The sequence below is a fragment of the Chinchilla lanigera genome, unplaced genomic scaffold, assembly GCF_000276665.1.
Source record: "Chinchilla lanigera isolate Chin_1 unplaced genomic scaffold, ChiLan1.0 scaffold00046, whole genome shotgun sequence".
NCBI lineage: Eukaryota > Metazoa > Chordata > Mammalia > Rodentia > Chinchillidae > Chinchilla > Chinchilla lanigera.
In genome coordinates this window covers 18,849,521-18,872,394 of record NW_004955447.1, presented here as the reverse complement: position 1 = coordinate 18,872,394, position 22,874 = coordinate 18,849,521, and the positions used below count along the sequence as shown (strand labels likewise).

The 22,874-nt window shown below is 37.3% G+C and overlaps 1 protein-coding gene across 4 annotated transcripts in view; it reads left to right on the top strand.

Moving 5' to 3' along the window:
* The first annotated feature begins 2,026 nt into the window (after positions 1-2,026).
* Ociad1 (OCIA domain containing 1) overlaps positions 2,027-22,874 on the top strand; it is a 26,099-nt gene continuing 5,251 nt past the window's right edge. The window contains exons 1-7 of one of the 4 annotated variants that reach the window (XM_005392934.2): positions 2,027-2,192; positions 3,528-3,590; positions 3,975-4,055; positions 9,625-9,678; positions 16,442-16,489; positions 17,637-17,772; positions 19,624-19,844. In XM_005392934.2, the coding sequence (XP_005392991.1) occupies positions 3,533-3,590; positions 3,975-4,055; positions 9,625-9,678; positions 16,442-16,489; positions 17,637-17,772; positions 19,624-19,816 (570 nt within the window). In that variant the 5' untranslated portion in view covers positions 2,027-2,192; positions 3,528-3,532 and the 3' untranslated portion in view covers positions 19,817-19,844. Of the gene's footprint in view, positions 2,193-2,275; positions 2,360-3,527; positions 3,591-3,974; positions 4,056-9,624; positions 9,679-16,441; positions 16,490-17,636; positions 17,773-19,623; positions 19,845-22,874 lie in introns of those variants that run through there. The other 3 variants (XM_013518553.1, XM_005392930.2, XM_005392931.2) reach the window with 3 other exon arrangements.

The window sequence follows — 22,874 nt, the reverse complement described above, 5'->3', positions numbered from 1 at the left end:
TAGAATTTTACTTTTTCATATAGAAAGAGCTCCCTATCCCTTAACCAGGCCAATTTATTAACTGCTGGGAATTTGGTGGGCAACAGAAAATATACTCATCAATATATAACGCTGTTATGGTTTGTGTCTGGATGTCCCCCCAAAGCCTCATGCAGTCATGGGGGCGGCTTCCATAGTGTGCGATCCATTGATGGTCCAATGCTGGGATTATGGGTATGAACGCTACATCAGCCCTGGGGCGGGTAGCCACATACAATATAAGGGAGGAAAAGAGGCTTGTTTTTGCTCCTCTCCCTTTCACTCTTGTTGTTTTTGCTGTTTTCTGCTGCCATGAAATGTTGCTCTCTGCTGTGTGCCACTCTGCCTTGGAGCCAGCCAGGTATGGCCCTAAACCTCCACAACTGTGAGCTAAATAAGCCTTTGCTTCCTTAATTCTGGGTATCAGGTATTTTGTCTCAGCAATGAGAGAAAAGTAACCAAGACAAATGTGCTATGCAGCTGACTCACCAATACAAAGAATATTATAAAATTGGATTCTGGAATCTCACAATCTAGTCAGAAACCAAAGAAAAAGCAGATTTTGTATTAATATAAAGCTCATCTAGAATGTCTTTTAATCCTTCTTTCCTTCTCCCTTTCTCTTGCCTAAATTACCTAGGCTGGCCTCTATTTGTGATCCTCTTGCCTCTGGCTCCCAAGTGCTAGAATTTCAGGTGTATACCACCATGTCCGGTAGGCTGTGTTTCTTATTGGTGTTCAAAGGTTCAAGGTCAAGCCATGGTGCTGGGGATATAGCTCAGTGGCACAAGCACCTGCCTGGCAAGCACAAGGTCCTGAGTTTGAGTCCTGATACCAAAACAAAAACTAAAAGGTCAAGCCATGATTCTGTTCATGCTAGGAGCTAGCAAAAAGCTCTAAAAAAGGAAACACAAGGTTAAATTTATTTTTTAGATGATTGTCTTAAATATGTCTGCAGCAGAATAAGTCTAGAACAGCTCTAGAGGCAGTGAAAATTAAGAAATGTGGACAGTGGCAAAGGGGCTCAGAAAGAGATGAGAAATCTGACAGGTGTTCAGGAGTTGATGAATCAGTTTAGCACTGAGACTGTTCACCAGTAAATCACAGTACCTTCTTCAGAGCAGGCACTCAAGAGGCACTGTGGAATGAATGAAAGAAAATGAATGAATGACCACAGCACAGCAGTAGGCAACTTTGATCACCAAATTTAGGCCCAGCTCGGGCAATTTTGTGAGACTCTCTCTCAAAATATTACAAAAACAGCTGGGGACGTAAATCAGTCCAAAGGCCCTGGGTTCAATCCCTAGCACCTACCCCACCACACACACACCTAGAATGGTGGTTGACTAAGCGTGGCAGTATAATGTCAGAAGCCCTGCAAGCAAATGTACGCTCGCCTTACTAGAAGCTGAGGGCTTAAACCCCCTTTCAGGTGGTTTTAATCCCGCCCAACCCTATGAGGCAGCATTATTTCTATTCCTCAGGTGAGTACACTAGGAGGTTCACAGAGGCCATGCACCCCGCCTGAGGGTCTACAACAGGTCCGAAACTAGACTGGAGGGTCCGACAGCCACAGGCCGCTGCTTAAAACTTACCAGGCTTAGCCTAAACAGAAGCTTGCCTAGCGTAATGACTACGTAAAGGCTACAAGCAGGGAAATCCAACAAAAGTTGGCAACTTCGAAACGGAGGATAAACGGGCCTCCGCGAAAGTTCCCGCCACCCTGTCAGAAGACGACCAGTGCGCTGCGTCACAAAAACAAAGCTTCCCCGGCTGTCGCCGGAGGGGGCGGAGCCGAGCTTCCGCAGCACAGCGACCCCCAGCGCAGTCCCACCGCAGCTCGCGAGCGCCGCGGCCAGGACGAAGACCGCAGGGCGGAGCAAACAGGCGCAGGCGCAGGCGCACCGCAGGAGTCTGTGCCTAGCCTGCTTAGTATTCAGCGCCGCATAGAGGTATGGCGTCATTTCCTGCCGCAGGCAGTGAGTGCTTCCGGGTCACAGTCCCTTTGAGCCTGTGTCTGGGTGACTTCTAGGTGGCCGTGCGCAGTCCGTCCCCTCCCCCTTGTCGCAGTCCCGCGCGTTCCTCCTTCTCTACCCTCCGCTAGGTTTTTCTCCCAGCTCCTGTCCCCGATCGCTTGGACCCGACGCGCCGTGGCCCGCCGCTTCATTTGGGAGGTGGGTGAGACGGCGTAAGAGCCCCTTTTTGCCCCTGCCTCCACCTACCCACCCACCGCCTTCGCGCGGTGTCCACTGTTTCGCCCCTTCCGCCATTTTCCTGCCACGAAGGTGGATGCTGCGCTGTGGGTCTTGCGCTCTTGAGCGCTGCTGACGGCGGAGGCGAGGTTGTTTCTGGGGTGGGAGGAATTGGTGGTGACGAACGTGTGTCGGGGTGTCGCTCACTCCAAGCGGGTGGGAGCCGGTGTTGAGGGGTGGTGGGTAGCGTGTAGGGGCGGCAGTCGGCCGGTGAGGGCTCCCTCAGTTTCCTTCGGAGTGGCGAGCGTAACATGTTGTCTGAGAGGCCTTGTCAGCCTATAGGCGGGATGCTGTTGGTGGAGAGAGGGATGCATTTGTCTAACGCGGTTTTAACGTGTAAGTAGTTTTCTCAGGAGGCTTCATTCATCCATGAGTTCACTATCCCTTATTTCTTTGCCCTAAGAAATGGACATGTGGTAAGCCTTCGATGATGGCTTGTTTACTGAGTGGGTCATGGAAGGGCCCAGTGTCATCTGTAAACCATTTTCTGTTTTCATGTAAAAATTTTTAAGTGAAAATCATGATCTGATAATGAGCTTTAAAATAGTTATCTGTGATACTGGTCTCTTAAATCCTAAGATACGAGTTTTAAAGTTAATGAAAAAATAAAAACGTGTGTTTTTAGAGTTCCGTACATCTTCAGTCTCATGTCTTTGTACAAAGTAATTTGAAGATTATTTGAGGGTAGGGAGGAAAGTTTGGAAGATAAAGAGTTTGCCATAGAATTTATATCTCAGAAGAGTATGATGTCTTTTTTGTTCGATTTTTTTTTTTTTTTTTTTTTGTCTTTTGAATACTGCTTTAAAGGAGAGGTTGCATGTTTCCTGATTGTTATTTTTTAAAATGAAAATTGAGAATAGATTTTTCTTCTTTTGGGAAGAATCATGCAAATCATTTACGACAGATTTTTGAAAGGACCAGGACATAGGGTAATGTGAAATGTCAGTTTCAAGAGGAAAAATGTCAGTTTTATTAATATCTTTTAATATTTAACCTTATATCCATCAACTGATAGTGATGATAAATAATAAATACTGATAATAAAACACCTTATTTTTTTAACTAAGAGACGAAACTTGAATAGTCAGTCCAAATTAATTAGCGGGTTTAATTTTTTTTGTATTTTTGTGTCAAGTACTTCAAATGTGATAATGTTTAGTAAATATTAATTGCCATGTACACCAGTAATTTTACTGCTATCTGTATTCAAACTGTCGTGGTAGTTCCTAATACCTAGTGTAAATGTTTTTGATACAGGAAAGATGAATGGGCGGGCTGATTTTCGAGAGCCAAATGCAGAAGTTCCAAGACCAATTCCCGGTAACTGTGATATTAAGTGTTTATAATTAGAAGCATGTTCTATGTAAAGGAAATTTCATTACCTGAGTAACAGTCACACAGGGCCCCAGACTTGATTTAATGCTCTACTGGTGCCATCTTGAAATTCTTAGTAATTTCAGTAAAAAGTCCTGCATTTTGATTTTGCACACAGTCAAGAATATTATGTAGCCAATTCTGACTAGCAGGTAGTGCTACTAAATTTCTTTTGAAGTCAAAGTTTGCTAAATGTATACAAGTCAGTTGATTTATTACTTAATTAAAAAGAATGCTGGGTGTCTTTTGTTAAAATTTGTACTAAGCTAATTTTTCAGTCTTGGTTTTATTATTGAAATTTTACATTTTCCAATTTTCCTTGGCGAAAAGTCATAGGGGTTGATTACATTCCGACAGAGGAAGAAAGAAGAATGTTTGCAGAATGCAATGATGAAAGCTTCTGGTTCAGATGTGAGTTTACTTTTCTTATTTGTACCTGAAATTTTAACCTGAATTTTTATTTGAAGTTAGAGTAACTCCATACAGAAGAAATTGCCACACTTTAGCTTAGTATGGTTGTTACTTAAAGGGATTGATTAAGGAAATAGAGGTGTGCTCATTTTAAAGTAGTTGCAGAATTTTTTTCAAAACAATAGGCCAATTTTGTGAATAATTGTAATATTTACTGAGTGTACGTGGATTTTATAAAAACAACCCCATGAGTATGGTCACTACTGCCCTTACTTTACAGATGAAGGCATTAAGGTTTAGAGATGTCAAATGAGCTAACTAGTATTATATAGCTAGTAAGTCACAATATCTGAACATGAAACCAGGTATATTTGAAACAGAAACTCCTGATTTTAATTCTTTTAACCACTACATAATAAAAACTGGTTAGTTCTCATTTTTATTATTGTGAAATGTTACTATACTACCAACTCTTGATTTCTGTCTAGAAATCTTATATATGAAGATTTTTTTAAAAACCATGTTGAAAGCAATACATAAAATACAGTCTTTTACACAAAACCTAATATTGCTTCACCTGAAAATTATAGGCCTTCACAGTTGCGATGTGGTAATTGGAACAGAAGAGATGGGTGAAATTTTAAAGTGCAAGGGAGCAAATTGATAAGGAAGGTATATTTTTTCATCAGTCAGCCAGTGTGTATACTTACAGTGTACTAGATACGTTGCTTAGAAGATAAGTTTCATGAGGTAGTCTTTGACCTGATGTAGTTAAAACAAAGCTAACACATAAAACACACAGGAAAGATTATGTTGATAGCTGCAGTAAGAATTGTAAGAGATAACTGTAATTGAACAAAGGCAGAATCTACAATAACTTGATCACTATTAGAGCCTTAAGAGAATAAAGCAGTATGAAAAGCTAAAAATTTGGCTTAGATGTTTTAGGTTCTTGGGCAGTGGGAATAATGTCAGTTTGTTTTCAGAGGAAGATTAGCGTGCATTGTGGGTTAGAAGGATGAGAAGTTATACTTGGTGAGGTCTTTTATGAGCTTTTGGTGATGACTCAGACATAGTTGTTGAGAAGTAGTTGACTACTTTGCCATTTGGACTGGAGAAAATGGGCTGGTACTGAAAGATTTTTGAAAGCACATGTAGGATTTCAGAGAGATTGACTAATGAGCAATGAAGGAAAAGAGTCAGGTAATAACTTCAAGATAGTCCAGTTTATGACAGTGCTGATTAAAAGATACAGTTAGAATTTTTTGTTTGTAGGAAGAAACAGATTTAATATTTTGCATTCATGGTGGAACAAATTTCACATCTTGATGACAGGATTAAGAAAAAGACAAGTCTGGTGATGGTTTGGGATCGTAATGTTAGGCTGATGGTGATATGAATACTGTGCTACCCAGGTTTATTTTAGGCTGATAAATTTATGCTGTTTTATGTTTAACATTCTAAACAGTTGTAACCTTATGTTAAAAGTACATTAAAGGGCATTGATCCATAGGCAGGATTTCTATGTATATCTGACTGTTAATAGTAGGACATGTGGTATGTGAACAGTAAGAAATATAATTTTTGTATATTAAAACAGATTAATCCTTTTAAAATTGAAGAGACGAAAAGCATGTAGTAAGGATAGGCTGAAAAAACAGCTTGTTAATTGTATCTTATATCTGGTTTACTGGGAAATTATAGCAGTCAAAAAATTAACAACTAGCAGCAGTTACAGAAGCAACTGACCTTTTTTTTTCTTTTGGTGGTACCGGGGGTTGAACCCAGGCTTTTGCACTGAGCTACATCTCCAACCCTTTTTTTTTTTGAGACAGGGTCTCTTACATTGTTATGTTGCCCAGGCTGAGCTTGAACTTGTGATCCTCCTGCCTCAGCCTCAGAGTGCTGGGATTATAGGCATGCAACACCATGCCTGGCCACTAATTGACTTAAAGCAGAAATAACATAGCTGTTGTATATTATAACATCAGACCTTCAATGCATATGAAATTGTAGCTGTAACCAGATGGTAAGAAAGTCAACATATAATGATCAGGAGAATTTGATAGACAACATGTTAGCAAATTTTGTACTTTAACATTTGTATCTTCAGATAAGGTATTCCATGTAGTATGTGACAATTCCATATTATGTAAATTAATAATGGAATTCATATTGCTATGGAGAATATCACCTTGGGGCTGTTAATGAGATAAGGATGGTGAGGGAAGCAGGAATATGTGGAAAAGTACTGATGATAATTTTTATATCTTTTTGAGATATTAAATGTATCATCTTGGTTTAAAATTAGACTTGTTGATTTAGACTTTTTTCTTTAAGATAATGTTTTTTTTTCTCTAATCTACTTCCTGTTAATCATAAAGTATAACTATGAAGGTATCTTATCTCCAGTTGTTTAAAATTGTGGCTCTACATACTGTCCAAAAACCAATGTGTTTGTGCTCAAACACACGCAAGTAGTGAAAAAATCAGTACATAAAAGATGAACTTAGTTCCATATTATATTAGTTCTTAATTGCATATTACAGTAGCTCTCAGCCTCTGGAATTAATGAAAAGTCATATTAATTCTGATTAAGTTTTCGCATCAGTTTTCGAGTATATGAAAATAGTTCATACATATGTACCACTGAGTTTCATGTAAAAAGTATGATCAAGGAGACCATGGACTTGACTCCACCTGACTATCTAAATTCAAATCCCAGATTCTAGCTGTGAGATTTTGGACAAGTTCCTATCCATGTTCTTGTTTCCTTATCTGTAAAACAGGGGTAGTAACTACCTATCACATGAAATCGTTATGGGGATTAATTCAGTTAATTCAATTTAATTGTATAAAAGTTGGCTATCTTTACTAAGTGGCTATTGTGATTAATGAAATAAACATTCCTATTAAAAATTGTGAATTTAGAGTAGCATTTTATTGGGAGAGGAGGAGCGTGCAAGGACTTGTAGGGATCCTTGTACTGAATAGAGTTGGGACTGTAGTCATAATGTAGAATAGGTTTTGGTCAGCAGTTATTTTAAATTTGCCTAAGGGAACATTATATTAACAGACTAAAATAGGAATCACATAATATAATGGATTTCCTTACATGGATGTAAGATTTGGGCTCTGATCAAGCTGTACTACAAACTAACCGTTTGTGTTGCTTTGAGCATACGACCTTGTATGCCCAGTTTATTCTGATTAAGAGGGCTAGAGAACCTGTGAAGTCTTTCATTTTTACCATTATCTTTCAGTGTGACATAAGGTAAAATGTATGAGTTAGGCCTAAATTACTATCCTTTTATAACATGAGAAGTTAAGAGGTGTATGCAAACAGGGGTGAATGAAAGAACTAGTACTAGAATCTCCTTAACCTGATTGTTGCTCTTTGCATTAACTGTAGAAGCATTGTCCATTGTAGAGATGGCTAACTAAATCATCACCTTTTATCCTCATGTAATTCTTCAGTGCTACGTGTTGCAATCCTTGAAGCAGCCTGAACTTACACTGTAATGTAAGGGGATTTGTGCTTTGAAAGACCTTAAATCATAATACATGAAGGCATCTAACCAGCCAGCATTAAAGAAACCATTTTCCCAACCAAGGTAAAATCTGTTGATAAGTAGAATAGTAAGCAGTCAAACCTTAGGGTTTCTGCACATTGTGCCTAATAGTGGAGCCCTATTCCAAAGTTAATGGATTTTTTCATAAAGTTTCTCTGACAATTCAAATGTCCCAATTATTTCAGTGCTTAAATTGCCCATGTATAATTTAAACCAGAGTTGAGCAAACTAGGGCTGGGGATTTAGCTCAGTGGCACAGTGCCTGCCTGGCAAGCGCAAGGTTGTGAGTTCGATTCCTGGTACCGGAAAAAAAAAAAAAGATTCAGAGTTGAGCAAACTACAGACCTTGGATCAAATCTTTTTGTATGCAGCAAACTAACAAAATGGTTTTTACATTTTCAAGTGATTGAGGAAAAAGGAGGGGGACTATTTCATTGCATGTACAAATTACATAACAGTTTTGCATCCATAAATAAAGTTTTATTGGAACACAGCTATGTTCATTTGTGTATGTATTGTCTGTAGGTGCTTTTGCATAAAGCAGGAGTTGACTAGGTAGAACAACAAATGGACCCCAAAGCCCCGATATTTATCATCTGGTTCTTTATAGAGCAAGTTGCCAACCCCTGGTTAGGAACAGCATTGTTTCCTATGGTAGCCGCTGACCACATGTAGCTATTTAATTTACAGTGAAAGGATACAAAGCAAAATCAGGAAGAGGAGCATGGGGTGAAATCCAGAGGAAACCAGGCACAAGCTTCTCAGGGTCTTCCCTCAATGGAGCCCTGCATGAAGAATGTACTTAATTTGCCACCCAGTAACAGTTCTCATAAATGTTATCTTGTGGAACCTCATTAAAAACTCAGTGGTATTTTTATTGGGGGTTAGGCACTCTCAGCCTAGTGAGTACCTAGATACCAGACTTCCAGATAAAAGCAGGCGTTCAGTGTGAGTTGTGTTCGCATAAACAGGTTAGGCATAGTGAGCCACTTCTGTCAGTGTAGGGAACTGTTTACTAGTCAGGTGCTCAGACCAAGTTGCTTGCCACATTGGTCACCTAATGCATTAGCAGCTCCCACCCTTGCAGAAAATTGTTAATGCTTGTGTAGAGAAGAGTGATTCATAGCTGTTTTTAAGTTGTAAGTCTCTTTGAAGTTGTGATGACAGCTTTGGATTTTTTTACTCTGGGTTAATAGGTGTACACACAGTATTTTCATGTAGTTTTAAGGAATGTTTAATGTATATACTTTTTTATTCTTGCCCCAAGCAAGTGTATTTTGGTTCAGTGTAAAAAAGCTTAAAAGCTTGAAATCTGGTATTAGATTTCATTAGTCTGAGGCCTGCCTTTGAACTAGCTGTATGGCCTTGAGCAAGTTTCTTAACATCTCTAAGCCTCAGTCTCCTTATCTGTAGAAGGGTAAGAATATTATCTACCTTGTAAATACTGTGATAAAAAGTAATGAGACAGTGCACATGCGGCACTTAGCACACTGCATGGAATTTAGTCATTACTCAGTAGTTAGCTTATTTGTAATTTTCCTCTAGCCTCTCCTGTATTATTTTTTTTTCCTCCTTTAACTTCAGAAGTAGCTTTTAGTCAGTGTTGTCTTAGTTGATTATTAATGTATTGCTACCTCTTTTGGAACATAAGTCTAGGTGGTTCTAGAATTATGCTGTTTAATATTTTGTAATGTTTTTAACTTAAAATGCTCTTTTTGGGCCAGGGATATAGCTCAGTGACACAGTGCCTTCCTGGCAAGCATGTCCTGAGTTCAATTCCTTGTACCAAAAAATTAAATAAATAAGTAAATAAAATAAAATAAAATGTTCTTTTTTAACCTTTTGTGTATACAGTACAGCTTTTAAAATGAAACAGTCTTTTAAATATCTTAGTTGTAAAATTTATTCCTAGATAGTTTTAATATTAATTCCCTAATGAACTCAAGATAAAATCTTTTCCTTTTGTTAATATTGACAAGTTCTTCTTCCTTCCATAGCTGTGCCTTTGGCTGCCACAAGTATGTTGATTACTCAAGGACTAATTAGTAAAGGTAAATATTTAAACTTTGAATTTATTTAGTCTTTTGGATATGTTTATTTTTGTGATATTAAATAAGGAAAGTTGATAATCTTAGTGATCACTGGTAAATTTCTCCAATATTAGAAAAGGAATCATTGGGTTGATTCTCTGGATTTGAGAATTTGATGCTGTCCTGCACAGAACATCATTAGCAATCTGCAAAAGCAAGAAAATGGCAAGCCTAAACTTGTAGATAGTTTGCAGGAAGAGCAACAAGCCTGGTGTACATGGGTGGCTCAGCAGCTGCACTCCTGTTTGTTACAGATGCAAATTCATGGGCCCCATTCCAGATCTGCTCAGTCAGAATCTCTGAGTAAAGTTCTGGAATCTGTGTTTTAACAAACCCAGGTGATTGTTGGACATTGGCTTAAAGTCCAGTAGCTGCCAGTTATAGTGGTACATACCCGTAATTCCAGCACTCTGGGAAGCTGGGGCAGGAGGATCACAAATGCATCTCCTGCCTGGACAACTTAGTGTGAAACCTTACCTTAAAATAAAAATAGTAAAATGCTCAAGAACTCAAAAAATAACAAATGCTGGAAAGGCTATATGGGAAAAGAAACCTTTCTGCATTGTTGAAGTGTAAACTAGTACAACCACTGTGGAAATCGGTATAGAGATTCCTCCACAAACTAAAATTAGAAATTCCAGTTTCTCAGCTATTTTCCAGGTTTCTTCCTTAAAGAGTTAAAAACATCATATTATAGTGATGCATGCATGTCCATGTTTATAGGACCACAAGTCATAATAGCTAAATCTTGGAGGCAACCTATATATCCATCAGCAGACGAATGGATCAATAAACTGTGGTATATACACACAGTGGAGTACTACTCAGCCCTAAAGGATAAATTTGAGTCATTTATAGGAAAATAGATACACCTTGAGACCCTGAAGCTTAGGGAAATACAGAGGCTTAGGGAGTGTATGGTTTCTCATTTATATGAGAAACCCGAAGTATAATTTAAGGCTAAAGATAAAAGGAAACAAGGAGGTAGATCTTTTGCAAATAAAGGGGAAGGGGATGTTGAGATGGAAGGAGAGGAGGAGAAGGGCAAGTAAAAAGGGTTAAAGTGCAATACCAACTAAGGTGAATATATTCTTCATGTATCATGAACATGTATTAATTTTTAAAAAGGGGACTGGAGACATAATTTGCGTGAAGGCCCTATACCTCAGTGTAAAGACCCGTACCTTTCTAAACCAATATCACCTGGGAGTTGAGGGTGAGAATGAGTTAGCATTTAAAAAAATAATTAGAATCTCAGAGCGCCAGCAAGTAATCTGTTTTTTATTAAGTCTCCAAAGAGATTTTTCTTGTCCTAAATTTTATTGGCTTAAATAGTATAGCGTATTCCTGTGAATTGAGTATTACCAGTTTCTATATTCTAAAATTTGGTGATACAGGCAAACTTAAGTGTACTGATATTTAAGGTGATACTTAAGTGTACTGTCTGCCTAGTGTATCCTGTATCTGAGAAGATGTCCCAGAAAAGAGAATCTAAAAACATGGAAAGAACTCAAGATATACATGTATTACATGTCCTTTAAAACTGAGATGTTTTATAGACCAGATTGGTCCCATATTGTGAACAAAACTTTAAATCACGTTACTTTGTAGGAAAAACTGGCACAGTAGAGAAATCACAGTGTCCATTATTGTTGTGCCTATTTCTCATAATTTTGTCATTTACTAATATTTAGGTCTGGATATTGGGGATTACAAAAGAAATTTAGGAGCTGCTAGTCAATGCAAACACACACTGAAGAGAATAGAAAATTTAAATAACAAGCTGCTGAGTTGTAAAAATATTCAGAGTTGTGGATAAAGATCTTTCAAAGAGGAAAAATCTCTGTAGGAGTGGTATAATTAAGGGTGGAAAAAAAAAATCAAATGTGTTATATACATGTACCAATTCCCCACTATAAATGTAATCGTGTGTGTGTGTGTGTGTGTGTGTGTGTTTTAAAGAAGTAGATTCTGAAGGATGTGCAGGATTTAGATTAAAAAGAAAAGGAAGGATATTTCAGGAGGAGGGATTTGGTGATTATGACAATAAGCATGGCTATAGGGGGCAGTGAGGAGACTGACATGAACAGAAGCAAAATATGCAAGGCATAAGAACATAAAACAACGAAGGTTGAACCAGCAAAAATTATAATTTGGAAAGGGCATAAAAGAGGGAAAGTTTTGGAGGTTTGGGATTTATGTGAAGTTAAAGATATTGGATCACTTGGCAATAACTTGAAAACAATTCAGAATCCACCAAGACATATTGCATTGAATCCAAATACCTGTCATTTTGTATTTATCTGCAGTGAGTCATGCTCAGTGTGGTCTTAGCTGTTACGGATTGTTTCTTGATCTATCAAAAAGGAACAGAGAACATTGAAAAAAAAGTCCTTTTTTATACATCTTTCCAGCTGCCTCTGCCTCAAACTTGAAGCCAGACTTCGTAAAGGAATACTTCACGTTTTACTTCTTTTAACCCCATCTGTCCTAGAGTATCCATGAATTTTTTCTTTTATTGAAACTTCTTAAAAGACTACCAACATAGCATCCTTGCTTCTTTAATTTTTTTTTGTTGTTGTTGTTGTTTTTTCTGGTACTGGGAATCGAACTCAGGACCTTGCGCTTACCAGGAGGTGCTTGTGCCACTGAGCTATATTCCCGGCCCAATTTTTGTTCTTGACCAACATTATACAACCTTAATCATTTCTTTTTTTCCCCTTCCTCCTTCCCTCTGTTTCTTCCTGGGGATTGAGCTGAGAAGTGCTGAGCTACATTTCTAGCCCTTTTATTTTTGTTTTGAGACTGTTTGTTTGTTTGTTTTTTGTCTTTTTCAGACAGGGTCTAACTATACAGTTCAAGCTGGCCTTGAATTCACTTTACAGCCCAGGCTGGCCTTGAACTCATGATCCTCCTGCCTCAGCATCATGACTGCTGAGATTACGGGCATGCGTGAGACAGTGTCTTGCTAATTTGCCCAGGCTGGCCTTGAACATGTGATCCTTCTGAGTAGTGGGATTGCAAGGGTGTACCACCATGCCTAGCTTTTAATCAGTTTTTTTTCCTTTTGGTTCCCCATCCCAAACCAATTCTTGAGTCATTTGCATTTCACATCTGTAACTGCATAGTCCTAGAATTTCCCTCCTACTGCAGGCAACTGTTACATTCTTTTCATGTTTTTAAAGTATGTTATATGTGTGACACACTGTTCATGGTGTATAGCACTAAAAACAAATTCATGACCTCTTAGTGCTTGGATATTCATTTATTTGTCTTCTTTCTCTGCTTGTATTAGAAATATTGATGTTCTTTGGAGTTCTGCTTTGGATTTTAGTTTTCAGTCTGTACTTTTTTGTGTGGGGAGGGTATGGTACTGGAGATTGAACCTAGGGCCTATACCATAAAGCTATGCTCTCAGTCTAAGTTTTTCTACTTTCCCCTACAGTATGATGGGCTGTAGTTATCACAGGAGCTGTATTAGTCACTTTTCCATTGTTGGCACAAAATACTTGACATCCATCATTTGAAGGAAGAGTTTATTTTGGGTCAAGATTTCAAAGGTTTCAGTCTATGATCTGCTGGCTGCAAGGCAGAAACACCATGGTAGAAGGGTGAGGTGTGAAAAAGCTGCTCACCTCATGAAAAAGCTGCACCCAGATCACACAAGACTGTGAAAGCACCAGAGGAGATAAACACCCTCATAGGCACCCCGAGGGACTTCTTCCAGCCCAGCTGTACTTTTCCAACAGCACATTTAGCCATGAACTCAATAGGTTAATCCACTCACGAGGTTAGCATCCCCATGAACTAATCACCTTCCACAAGCCTCATCCATGAATAATCATTTTGGGGGACATTCAGATCAAACCATAACAGTCTCTAGGATTATCTGTAGTCTAGATATGTGCTATATTAAATTCTGGACATCTTACACGGATGGCCCTTTATTGGCTCTGTAAGTTGAACTCATTTTGCTAAAACCAATTCCTGCCCTTTTTGCCATGTCTGAAGGGCATCACTCTCATTCAGGAAATCAGAGCCTTATCTTTTACTTCTATTCTTTATCTGCCTTATCCATTGGTGTCTTGTATTCAAATCCTTAAATTTTTCTATACACTATCTCTGTCTGCACTGTCACTATAATTAATGTAACTATGTTATATAGAGTATTGCATTAGTCTTCAGTAAGTTTACTTCCATTCTTCCTCTTAGGAAAATGGGCTATCTCTAGTACCTGTCAGAGGGTATATCCAATGCACATATGGAGTAGGTACTCAAATATTTGGGTGAATAGCAGTTACATGATATGTTCTGTTTAATTCCCTCTAGACTGTCAACTCACTAAGTGTAAGAAGAGTGTCTTTGATCCCAGTACTCTGAGAGGCTGAGGTTACGAGGCCATCCTGAGCAGCTTGGAAACTTAGCTAGAGCCCATCTCAAAAAAACGGAATAGGGTGCTGTGGATGGAGTTCAGTGCCAGTGCCTTGGGTCCAATCCCTAGAAGTGCACAGGAGGGGCTGGTTGACTAGTATGTAGTGCTTATATGTTGTTAGAGGTCTATAACTAGTTGATGACAGAAAAAAGAAACAAGCTAGTAGTATAGATTACTTCTGTTTTTGTAATTGAATTACACAGAAGCCTTCTGTGAAGTAATTTATGTTGCTTCTTTCAACATTTTTAAGACTCCTCAGTGCTGTGCTAGAATTGTCCTGAACCAGCTTCTAAGAACTGATTATTAAATTTTTCAGGAGCATGACAGCCAACAGCCCTCTGATAGCTTTATATTATAGAAATTAACATCTATTAAAATCTAGGCTTTTTTTAAACATAAGAATTTGCCATTTTATTTTTTCATTAGTGTATGTATGCTGTGTACATGAAGTTTTATTTGGAGAGCTGGTCTACTAGCACAGCACCGGACTGATCTACAGTATTATATGTAGTTGTAGATTATATATTCTCATTGCTGTGTAGTTTTTTGCTGTTTGAATATGTCCCAGTTCATTTATCGTACTAAACATTGGAAAGTAGGTAGTTTACAAATTTGATTTCTGCAATTAGTACTTCCATAAATAAAGTATTTCTTGTTAGGCATTTTTCTGGATCATAGACTATGAATATATTTAGCTTCAGTGTAAATACTGCTGCACTATTTGGAGTAATTTTCACTCTCACATTTTTAAGTCTCTTTTATTTTGGCCATAGTGGTAAATGAGCAGTGATACTGATCGCATAGTGGTTATGATTTGCATCTTCCTGTGACTAATGAAGTTGAGGACCTTTTGTTTTATTTGTTATTTGAATATCCTTTTTTGTAAAGGATCTGTTTTTTTTGTTGGGGTTTTGGGGTTTTGGGGGTTTTTTGTCTTTTTGAAACGGCCTCACTATGCAGTTCAAGCTGGCCTTGAGTTCACTTTGTAGCCCAGGCTGGTCTTGAACTTGCAGTGATCCTCCTGCCTCAGCCTCCCAAGTGCTAGGGTTACAGGCGTGCGCCACCTTGCCCTGCTATAAAGGATCTGTTGAGGTTGTCCATCTTTTCACTGGATCATTTTTAGTTCTCTGTCTTGGATTATTTTTTTTCCATTCTGATTAATTATAATGTTTAATAGAGTCCAATTTATCAGATTTTTTTTCCTTTTTGTGATCTCTTTAAGATCTTTATCTTTAAGGACAGAAAGATGACAGTCTCATGCTTTCGCTTATCAGCTTTATCTTTCATATTTAAATTTTGAAGCCCTCTGGAGTTATTTTTTAATATAATATGGGGTAGATCAGGTACATTTTCTCCTCTTACAGATATGTAATTGACTCTGCCCTATATTTTGAAAGGACTGTTTTTTGTTTACTGCATATATCAAGTGAGAACATATGTGTATGTCCTTTCTTGGACTTTCCTAGTGTGAGTCAGTTTACATATTCTTGACTTATGCCAGACGTCTTAATTACTATCATTTTATCCTAGGTCTTTTTTTTTTTTGTCTTTTTGAGACAGGGTCTCACTGTGCAGTTCAGGCTGGTCTTGAACTCACTTTGTAGCCCAGGCTGGCCTTGAACTCGCAGTGATCCTTCTGCCTCAGCCTCCCGAGTGCTGGGATTACAGGCGTGCAACACCCAACACCACGCCCGGCTATTCTAGGTCTTGATATCTACTTAAGTTTCATTCAGTACTACCTTGGTCCTTTGTGTTTGCACATGATTTTTAGTATAAACAAAACCCTTGCTTTGATTTTAATTGAAGCATTGAGTTTATAGGTTAATTTATGGAGAATTGACATCTTTACACTATTCAGTTCTTGGGCGCATAGTATGTTTCTCCTTGTTTGGCTTTTACTCCTCAGCAAGTTTTATGGCTTTTAATATAAAGATCTTTCATATCTTTAATTACATTTGTTCCTGGCTCTTGGGTGGTTTTGATGTTACAGTAAATTGTATCTTTTAATCTGTGTTGTGTTTCATTTGTTCTTGGTATGTAGAAACAGTTCTTTTTTGTTGTGGTTATTGTTTACTTTGTATCAAATGATCCACTATTTGTGTGTCTGTCATTTGGATTTTTTTTGTGTGTGTATCTGTTGATACTAAATTCACTTGATTCTCTCTTTTTAAATAGCTTAGAGTTCTCTGGGGTCATGAAAAGAACTAATGTTGCCAGCTAACAGGTAAAGGTAGTCGGAACTGATTTTTTCTAACAATATTAGTGAGAAATACTTAACTTTTTATTCTGTAGGAATTCTTTCAAGTCATCCCAGATTTGGTTCCATCCCTAAACTTATATGTAAGTATGAATAACACTGTATTTTGTTTCAGCTTTTTTACCTAAGTATAAAATCATTATTTTTTATCAAATGTATTGACATACTCATATTAGTTATGTGGTTGGTTGTGTGCTGACATATCTTTGTAAGCTTTTCATTGGATATTTTCATTGGATATTTTTTTCTAGTGTCAAAATCAGGAGTTACTTGACTTTTTTTCCTTCTTAATAATAAAACCATTTGAAATTATTTTTTAAATACGTAGTACTTTAAAAATAAATTCTTGTCTATAAGGAAAGAAGGTGGTACAGATATTTTGATTAATCCAAATTAATCAAATAATAAATGAAAATAAATTCTTGTCTATCTGTAAGGAAAGAAGGTGGTACAGATAGTTTGATTAATCCAAATAAATATATTTAGAAGTAAACAATTTTTTTGAAGTCTTCAATTTATTTTTTTTTATTTTTTTATTTTTTGGGTTTTTCTCCGGTACCGGGAACCGAACTCACTACCTTGCGCTTGCCAGGCAGGCGCTTTGCCACTGAGCTAAATCCCCAGCCCCTGAAGTCTTCAATTTAAATTTAGCAATGTGGCTAACAAAAATTACTCTCCTGAGGCTTTTCACGAATTTCAGGTTACTTTCTCTTATATTACAAATAGGTTGCACAGGTGAACATTTAAGTTACACTTTGTGATCCATTATTATGAGGGATTTGGTGTACCTAATTTCATTTTTAAAGTAATCTTATGGTTGACTGGGCAAATAGTATTATTCCCATTTTACAAGAAAAATGGTTTGAATCCCTGCTCACCAGGCTAGAACTTTTGATGTGATTCCTTATCCACTCCTCTTTCCATCATACCTTTACCATGTCTTTCATATTTGTATTAGTAATTAGTGTATTAGAATTACAACTACTTTACAACTACATTTTTTTTTAAATTTTGATTTATTTAGGGAAACAGAATTATGTCCATAGAATCCTTGTCTGAACTCTGAGTTTGATTTCATTGAGGTCCTTTTATCATTATTTTAGAAAATCTCAGGTCTCTCTAACCAAAGATATATTTAAGATAACATGTTCTTTAAAATGTTGTTTTAGACAAGATTATTGCCTAAAAAGTCCTATTCAATCATATTTTTTGTTTGATTTTATAAATAAGTTGCTTGTATCATGGGATACTTTGCTGGAAAACTTTCTTATGTGAGAACTTGCCAAGAAAAGTTCAAGAATCTTGAAAATTCTCCTCTTGGAGAAGCTTTGCGATCAGGACAAGCACGGCGATCTTCACCACCTGGGTAGGTCAGATTCTGATCTTAAATTTTTTAATTTTAAGAAAATAAACAACTCGGTATAATTCAGTGCCCAGGCTTTGGAAACTTGCTATTTCCTGTAAGTAATTTGCTTTAAAAAGTAGAGCAAGACTTGGCAAACACTTTTGGTTCACTGTATTTTGAACTTATTTTTGAATCTCCAATTTTATAAATCCCATCTTTTAACGGATTTCAACTTTTCTTTTTATTCTGTTTAGTTTTTGTTTGTTTGGGTTTTTTTTTTTTTGGTACTGGGGATCGAACTCAGGACCTAGAGCTTGCCAGGCAGGCCCTTGTGCCGCTGAGCTATATCCCTAGCCCCTCTCTTTAGTTTTTAAAATAGGCAAATGAATAGGAGATAGCTGTTTTCTCTGACATATAGTACATTAATGTTTGCTTTGCTAATCTGTCTTCATACTACAAACCATAGTTTAACTCTGTCTTCTCACCCTTGTGCTAGGATTAGACCCAGGGCCTGGGCACTGAGTTATATCCCTATAGACCTTTTATTTTTTGAGATAGGGCATCTGTAAGTTGCCCAGGCTAGCCTCTAAATCATCAGCCTCCTGAGTAGCACCACCATGCCCTGATTATGTAATTTTAGAAGTGAGCTAGTACTATAATTTCTGGTATACATTAGTACAAATATTTTGGATAGTATTTTTCGTCAGCGTATTTTGGGATTCATAAAATTTGGAATCTTTTGAGTTCTTTGTACTAAACTCTTAAGTCCAAAATAAAAAAACAACTATACGCACAAATTTGTGCATAACTTTACATAGAGAAATCTGGAATCAACTTAACTTCCAATAATGGAGGATGACTATTTTAACTAATAAATTGATGGGCATTATGAAACTACTTAAAATCATGAAGTCTTGAAGCATCATGATGAAATGTTTTTGATAAGCTGAAAGGGTAAAATATGAAATTATATATATACATAGGGTTAGAGTTAGGGTTACCTTTTCCTTTAAAGAAAAGTATATGCTTCCAAAAATATTGGTAGTAATGGTTGTGATGTATGGGTTTTCCCCTCTTATTCCATATTTTCTGTAACATAGTTCTGTTGTATTCAAAATTTTAAAAGCACTTTTTAAAACTTTCAAATTTTAAAAATTTCAAACTAGTAAGTCCAGTAAAGCATTGTTTAATCTGTTACTGGTTCTTTTCAGACTGTGGTTTAGTTTTTAAATTACATAGCATGGATATATGAATCTGCCTGGAGAGGTAGATAAATAAATAATGGTAGATGAGTTATAAATGTCAGTCAATATAAGGCCTCATGAGTAATAATATTTTTTATATCTGCTTAACAAATTAGTGTTTATATTGACTCCTAGCTGTGAGAGTAACTTTCTAATTTATGTGGGAAATTAGAACTAATCTGAAGTACTTTTCCTTTCCAAGAATTTTAAAAACACTAAAATTGTCTTCAGAGCCCACTATTTAGAAAATTGAATGTTTTCTTTTTCCCTGTATTGATTGTTTGTAAGTTGAATGAGTTGAGTCAGGATGCTTTTTATGATAAAAACACTTCTTTTTTGCTGTTAAATACCTATGTTAAACTTATGATTATTTTATTTTTTTATCTTTTTGAGACAGGGTCTTGCTGTGCAGTTCAGGCTGGCCTTAAGCTCACTTTGTAGCCTAGGCTGGCCTCAAACTCGCAATGATCCTCCTGCCTCAGCCTCCCGAGTGCTGGAGGTATGCGCCACCACGCCTGGCCACTTATGATTATTTTAGAAGCTCAATAACTTGTTTTTGTATCTTAACACATCTTTAAGGTATAGGCAGTGACTTTTTTTTCTTATACAATGTGATGTTCTTTTACAGGCACTATTCTCAGAAGTCAAAATATGACTCAAATGTGAGTGGTCAGTCCTCTTTTGTGACCTCCCCTGCAGCAGACAACATAGAAAAGGAGATGCTTCCTCATTATGAGCCAATTCCATTCAGTGCTTCTATGAATGAATCCACTCCTACTGGTATTTCTGATCATATTGCCCAAGGTAGAAACTTCTCTTGAAATGAATTTCAACATTTTATGGTCCAACGTATGTATAAACTTTATTTGATGAACTTTTCTGCTGGATGTCACGTGTATGTTCCACCATCGGCCATCAACCCACACTCGTCTGTCAGCCTAACTCAGCATGTTTGTTTCTTTCCTTTTTTCTTTATTCATTCAACATTCCTTGAGGACCATAGGTGTCAGATAGATATGGAAGAAGTAAAGATGAATAAATCTTCATTCTTGTCTTTGAGAAACTGTCTCTTAGAAGATACAGAAATACAAGGATAAATTACTGATAGGTGCCAGTGATTAAAAAATACACAAGTTTAGTGGAATAGTAAAGAAGTGATAAATTGTGTTTCCAGAAGTAGAGGCTTCAAGAAGGCTAAGGTTGCATTTGATAGGCTGGTCTCAAAAGACTTTCAGCTTTCTTGTCTGTAATGTATGAAGAATAATTTCATGCCTTCCCTTCCTTTTGTCAGATGAGAAAATCCATGTGAAAATGCATTGTGAAGTTGGCGTAAATACTTAACTTTGAATACCTCACATGTCAGTGAAACTACATCAACTTTGGATTAAGGCCTGGGCTTGAATGATTGATATTTGCTAGTTGTGTGACCTTATAATTATAGTCGTGGCAAGTAACTAATTTATACTCCCTTCAATTTCTTGGTCTCTTAAATATAGGTAACAGCATCTCTCTGTTAAAGAACTGTTGAAATTAGATGAAATACTGAGGCAGTGCTGGCAAACAACAGATTCTCAACAAGTGTTAGTTTCCTTTTTTCTTTCAGTCTAGTCTGCAGTGAAAGGTAGAAAATTAGAAACAGGAAGTACAGGCCTACAGTTCCTTTGTCTAAAATCCAGAAATCCACAAAGCTATTTTCTGTCCTTTTTTTTTTTTTTTGGTACTGGGAATCGAACTCAGGACTTTGCGCTTGCCAGGCAGGGGCTTGTGCTGCTGAGCTATATCCCAGGCCCTTCTGTTCTTTTGGGGTTTTTTGGTTTTTTGAGAGAGGGTCTCACTGTATAGTTCAGACAGTCCCTGAACTAACTGTGTAGCCGAGGCTGGCCTCGAACTCACAGTGATCTCCTGTCTCTGCCTCCCCAGTGCTGGGATTACAGGAGTGCGCCACCATGCCCGGCTTCTGTTGTTTTATTTTGAAGCTGAAAGCTGAAGATAACGGCTTAGTAGTAGTGTGCCTGTCTAGCATGTGTGAAGCTCTGGGTTTGACCCCAGCACTGCTAGAAAAATAAAATCTGACCTGAACTCATTTGGTAGCAAACTCTGACCTAAATTAGCATATGTTAAATAAATACAGCCTTTATTTACTTTTCCTAAAATGGTTTTTTTCCTATACTTTTGTTTTAGAACCATTAATGTGTTTGCTTACTACTTGTTCCTACCCCAAGCCTCTGAATGGATAGATATTAAATAGTATAGGATATATACTATAATGTTTTTCTAAAATCTGAGAAACTGTGAAACATGTTTAACCCTGAGGGCTTGGATAAGGGATTATAGGTCCTTATACAGTGCTTTTTGGATAAAAACTTGATTTGAAATGAATTCAGTAGCCTGTAACTAGGGAGCAAATAGGGCTAAAGAAACAATTATGGTTTGGAGGTTTTTGTTTGTTTAAAATGGCAGATTTGAATTTATATGTAGGTTAAAGAGGAAGGGAAAAGTTGATTGTAGGTCAAGGAAGGTATGATAAGATGCAAAAAAGTCAGAATAAAAGCACCTACTAGCCACATGTGGCTATATAAATTAATTAAAAGAAAATAAAATTTAAAATTTATTTCCTTTGTTCTATTGGTAGCATTTTAACTGCTCAATAGTCACATGTGCTAGTGGCTTCTATATAGGACAGTGTAATGTAGAACATTCTTACTGCAGAAAGTTTTTTGGACTGCTATATTACAGTGAAAGTCAGCAAGGTAATTACTAACGTCATGTAAAAGAAGGAATAGGAGAATGGACATTTAGATGATTAAAGAGACTGTATGCTCAGCTTCCCTCTTCTCATGGTTTAAAGGAAAGACATCCTCAGATTAGAATAGGAAGGGAAATTTGGGAAGAGTGCTTAAAGTCATCTTGTCTCCCAGAACAGCTGTCTTTGTCCTTCAGTCTGTCTGATTTTTCTCATCTGATGTACAGATCCATTAATCATATATTCTAGTCATGCACCAACTCTTCCTCCATAATACTTGTAGCCCTGCGACCATTTGCATTAGAAAATTTCATTTTATATCATTTCTTTTCCACGTAAAAACAAACAGAAATCTCTTCGTTATCTCCCACTGGTCCCTGTAAGACCCAGGTTGCAGTATTGTTTTGTGCCCTCCATAGCAGCCGTCACTCCGTCCACTGACCTGCTCTCTGGCTCCCTGCTCCAAATCAGTTTTGGCTTCTTTACGCTGCTTTCTATACGACCAGCTGTGGTTTCCTCTCCTTTGTCCCAGTGCTGTCCTCCTCTTGTTGAAGTCCTGTTTCCCCTTTATTTCTGATTTTTACCAGGAATCCAGAGAATTACTAATCCTTTCAAAGCAGAAACCACGCCATCATAGCTGTTAGAAGACTTGCATTACCACTAGATTTAAAATAATGTTGTTTTGTATTTTCTTATTCCTTCCAGCTCTTTAAACCTTTTCAAAGCAATAAATGATCTGCTCTACACAATGTAGGATATTTTCATAACTGGAGAAAATTTCCTCCAGTCTTAATGATTTATGTTGTCATTTGTCACAGAATTTCCAAATAATATAGTATTTTCTTTTTGATAAGAAAAAACATTAGAACTGGAAGGAACTTTAGAGGTCATGTAATCAAACTACCGTATTTCACAATTGGGAAAACCAGAATTGAAAGGAGGTTAGTGATTTGCCCAAGGATATTCATTGATTATCAACAGAATAAGGATGACAGCCTTGAGTTCTGAAACATACACTCACTGCCTTTCAGAAACTCAGTAGTAGGGGCTGGGGATTTAGCTCAGCGGCAAAGTGCCTGCCTGGCAAGTGCAAGGTTGTGAGTTCGGTTCCCGGTACCGGAGAAAAACCAAAAAAA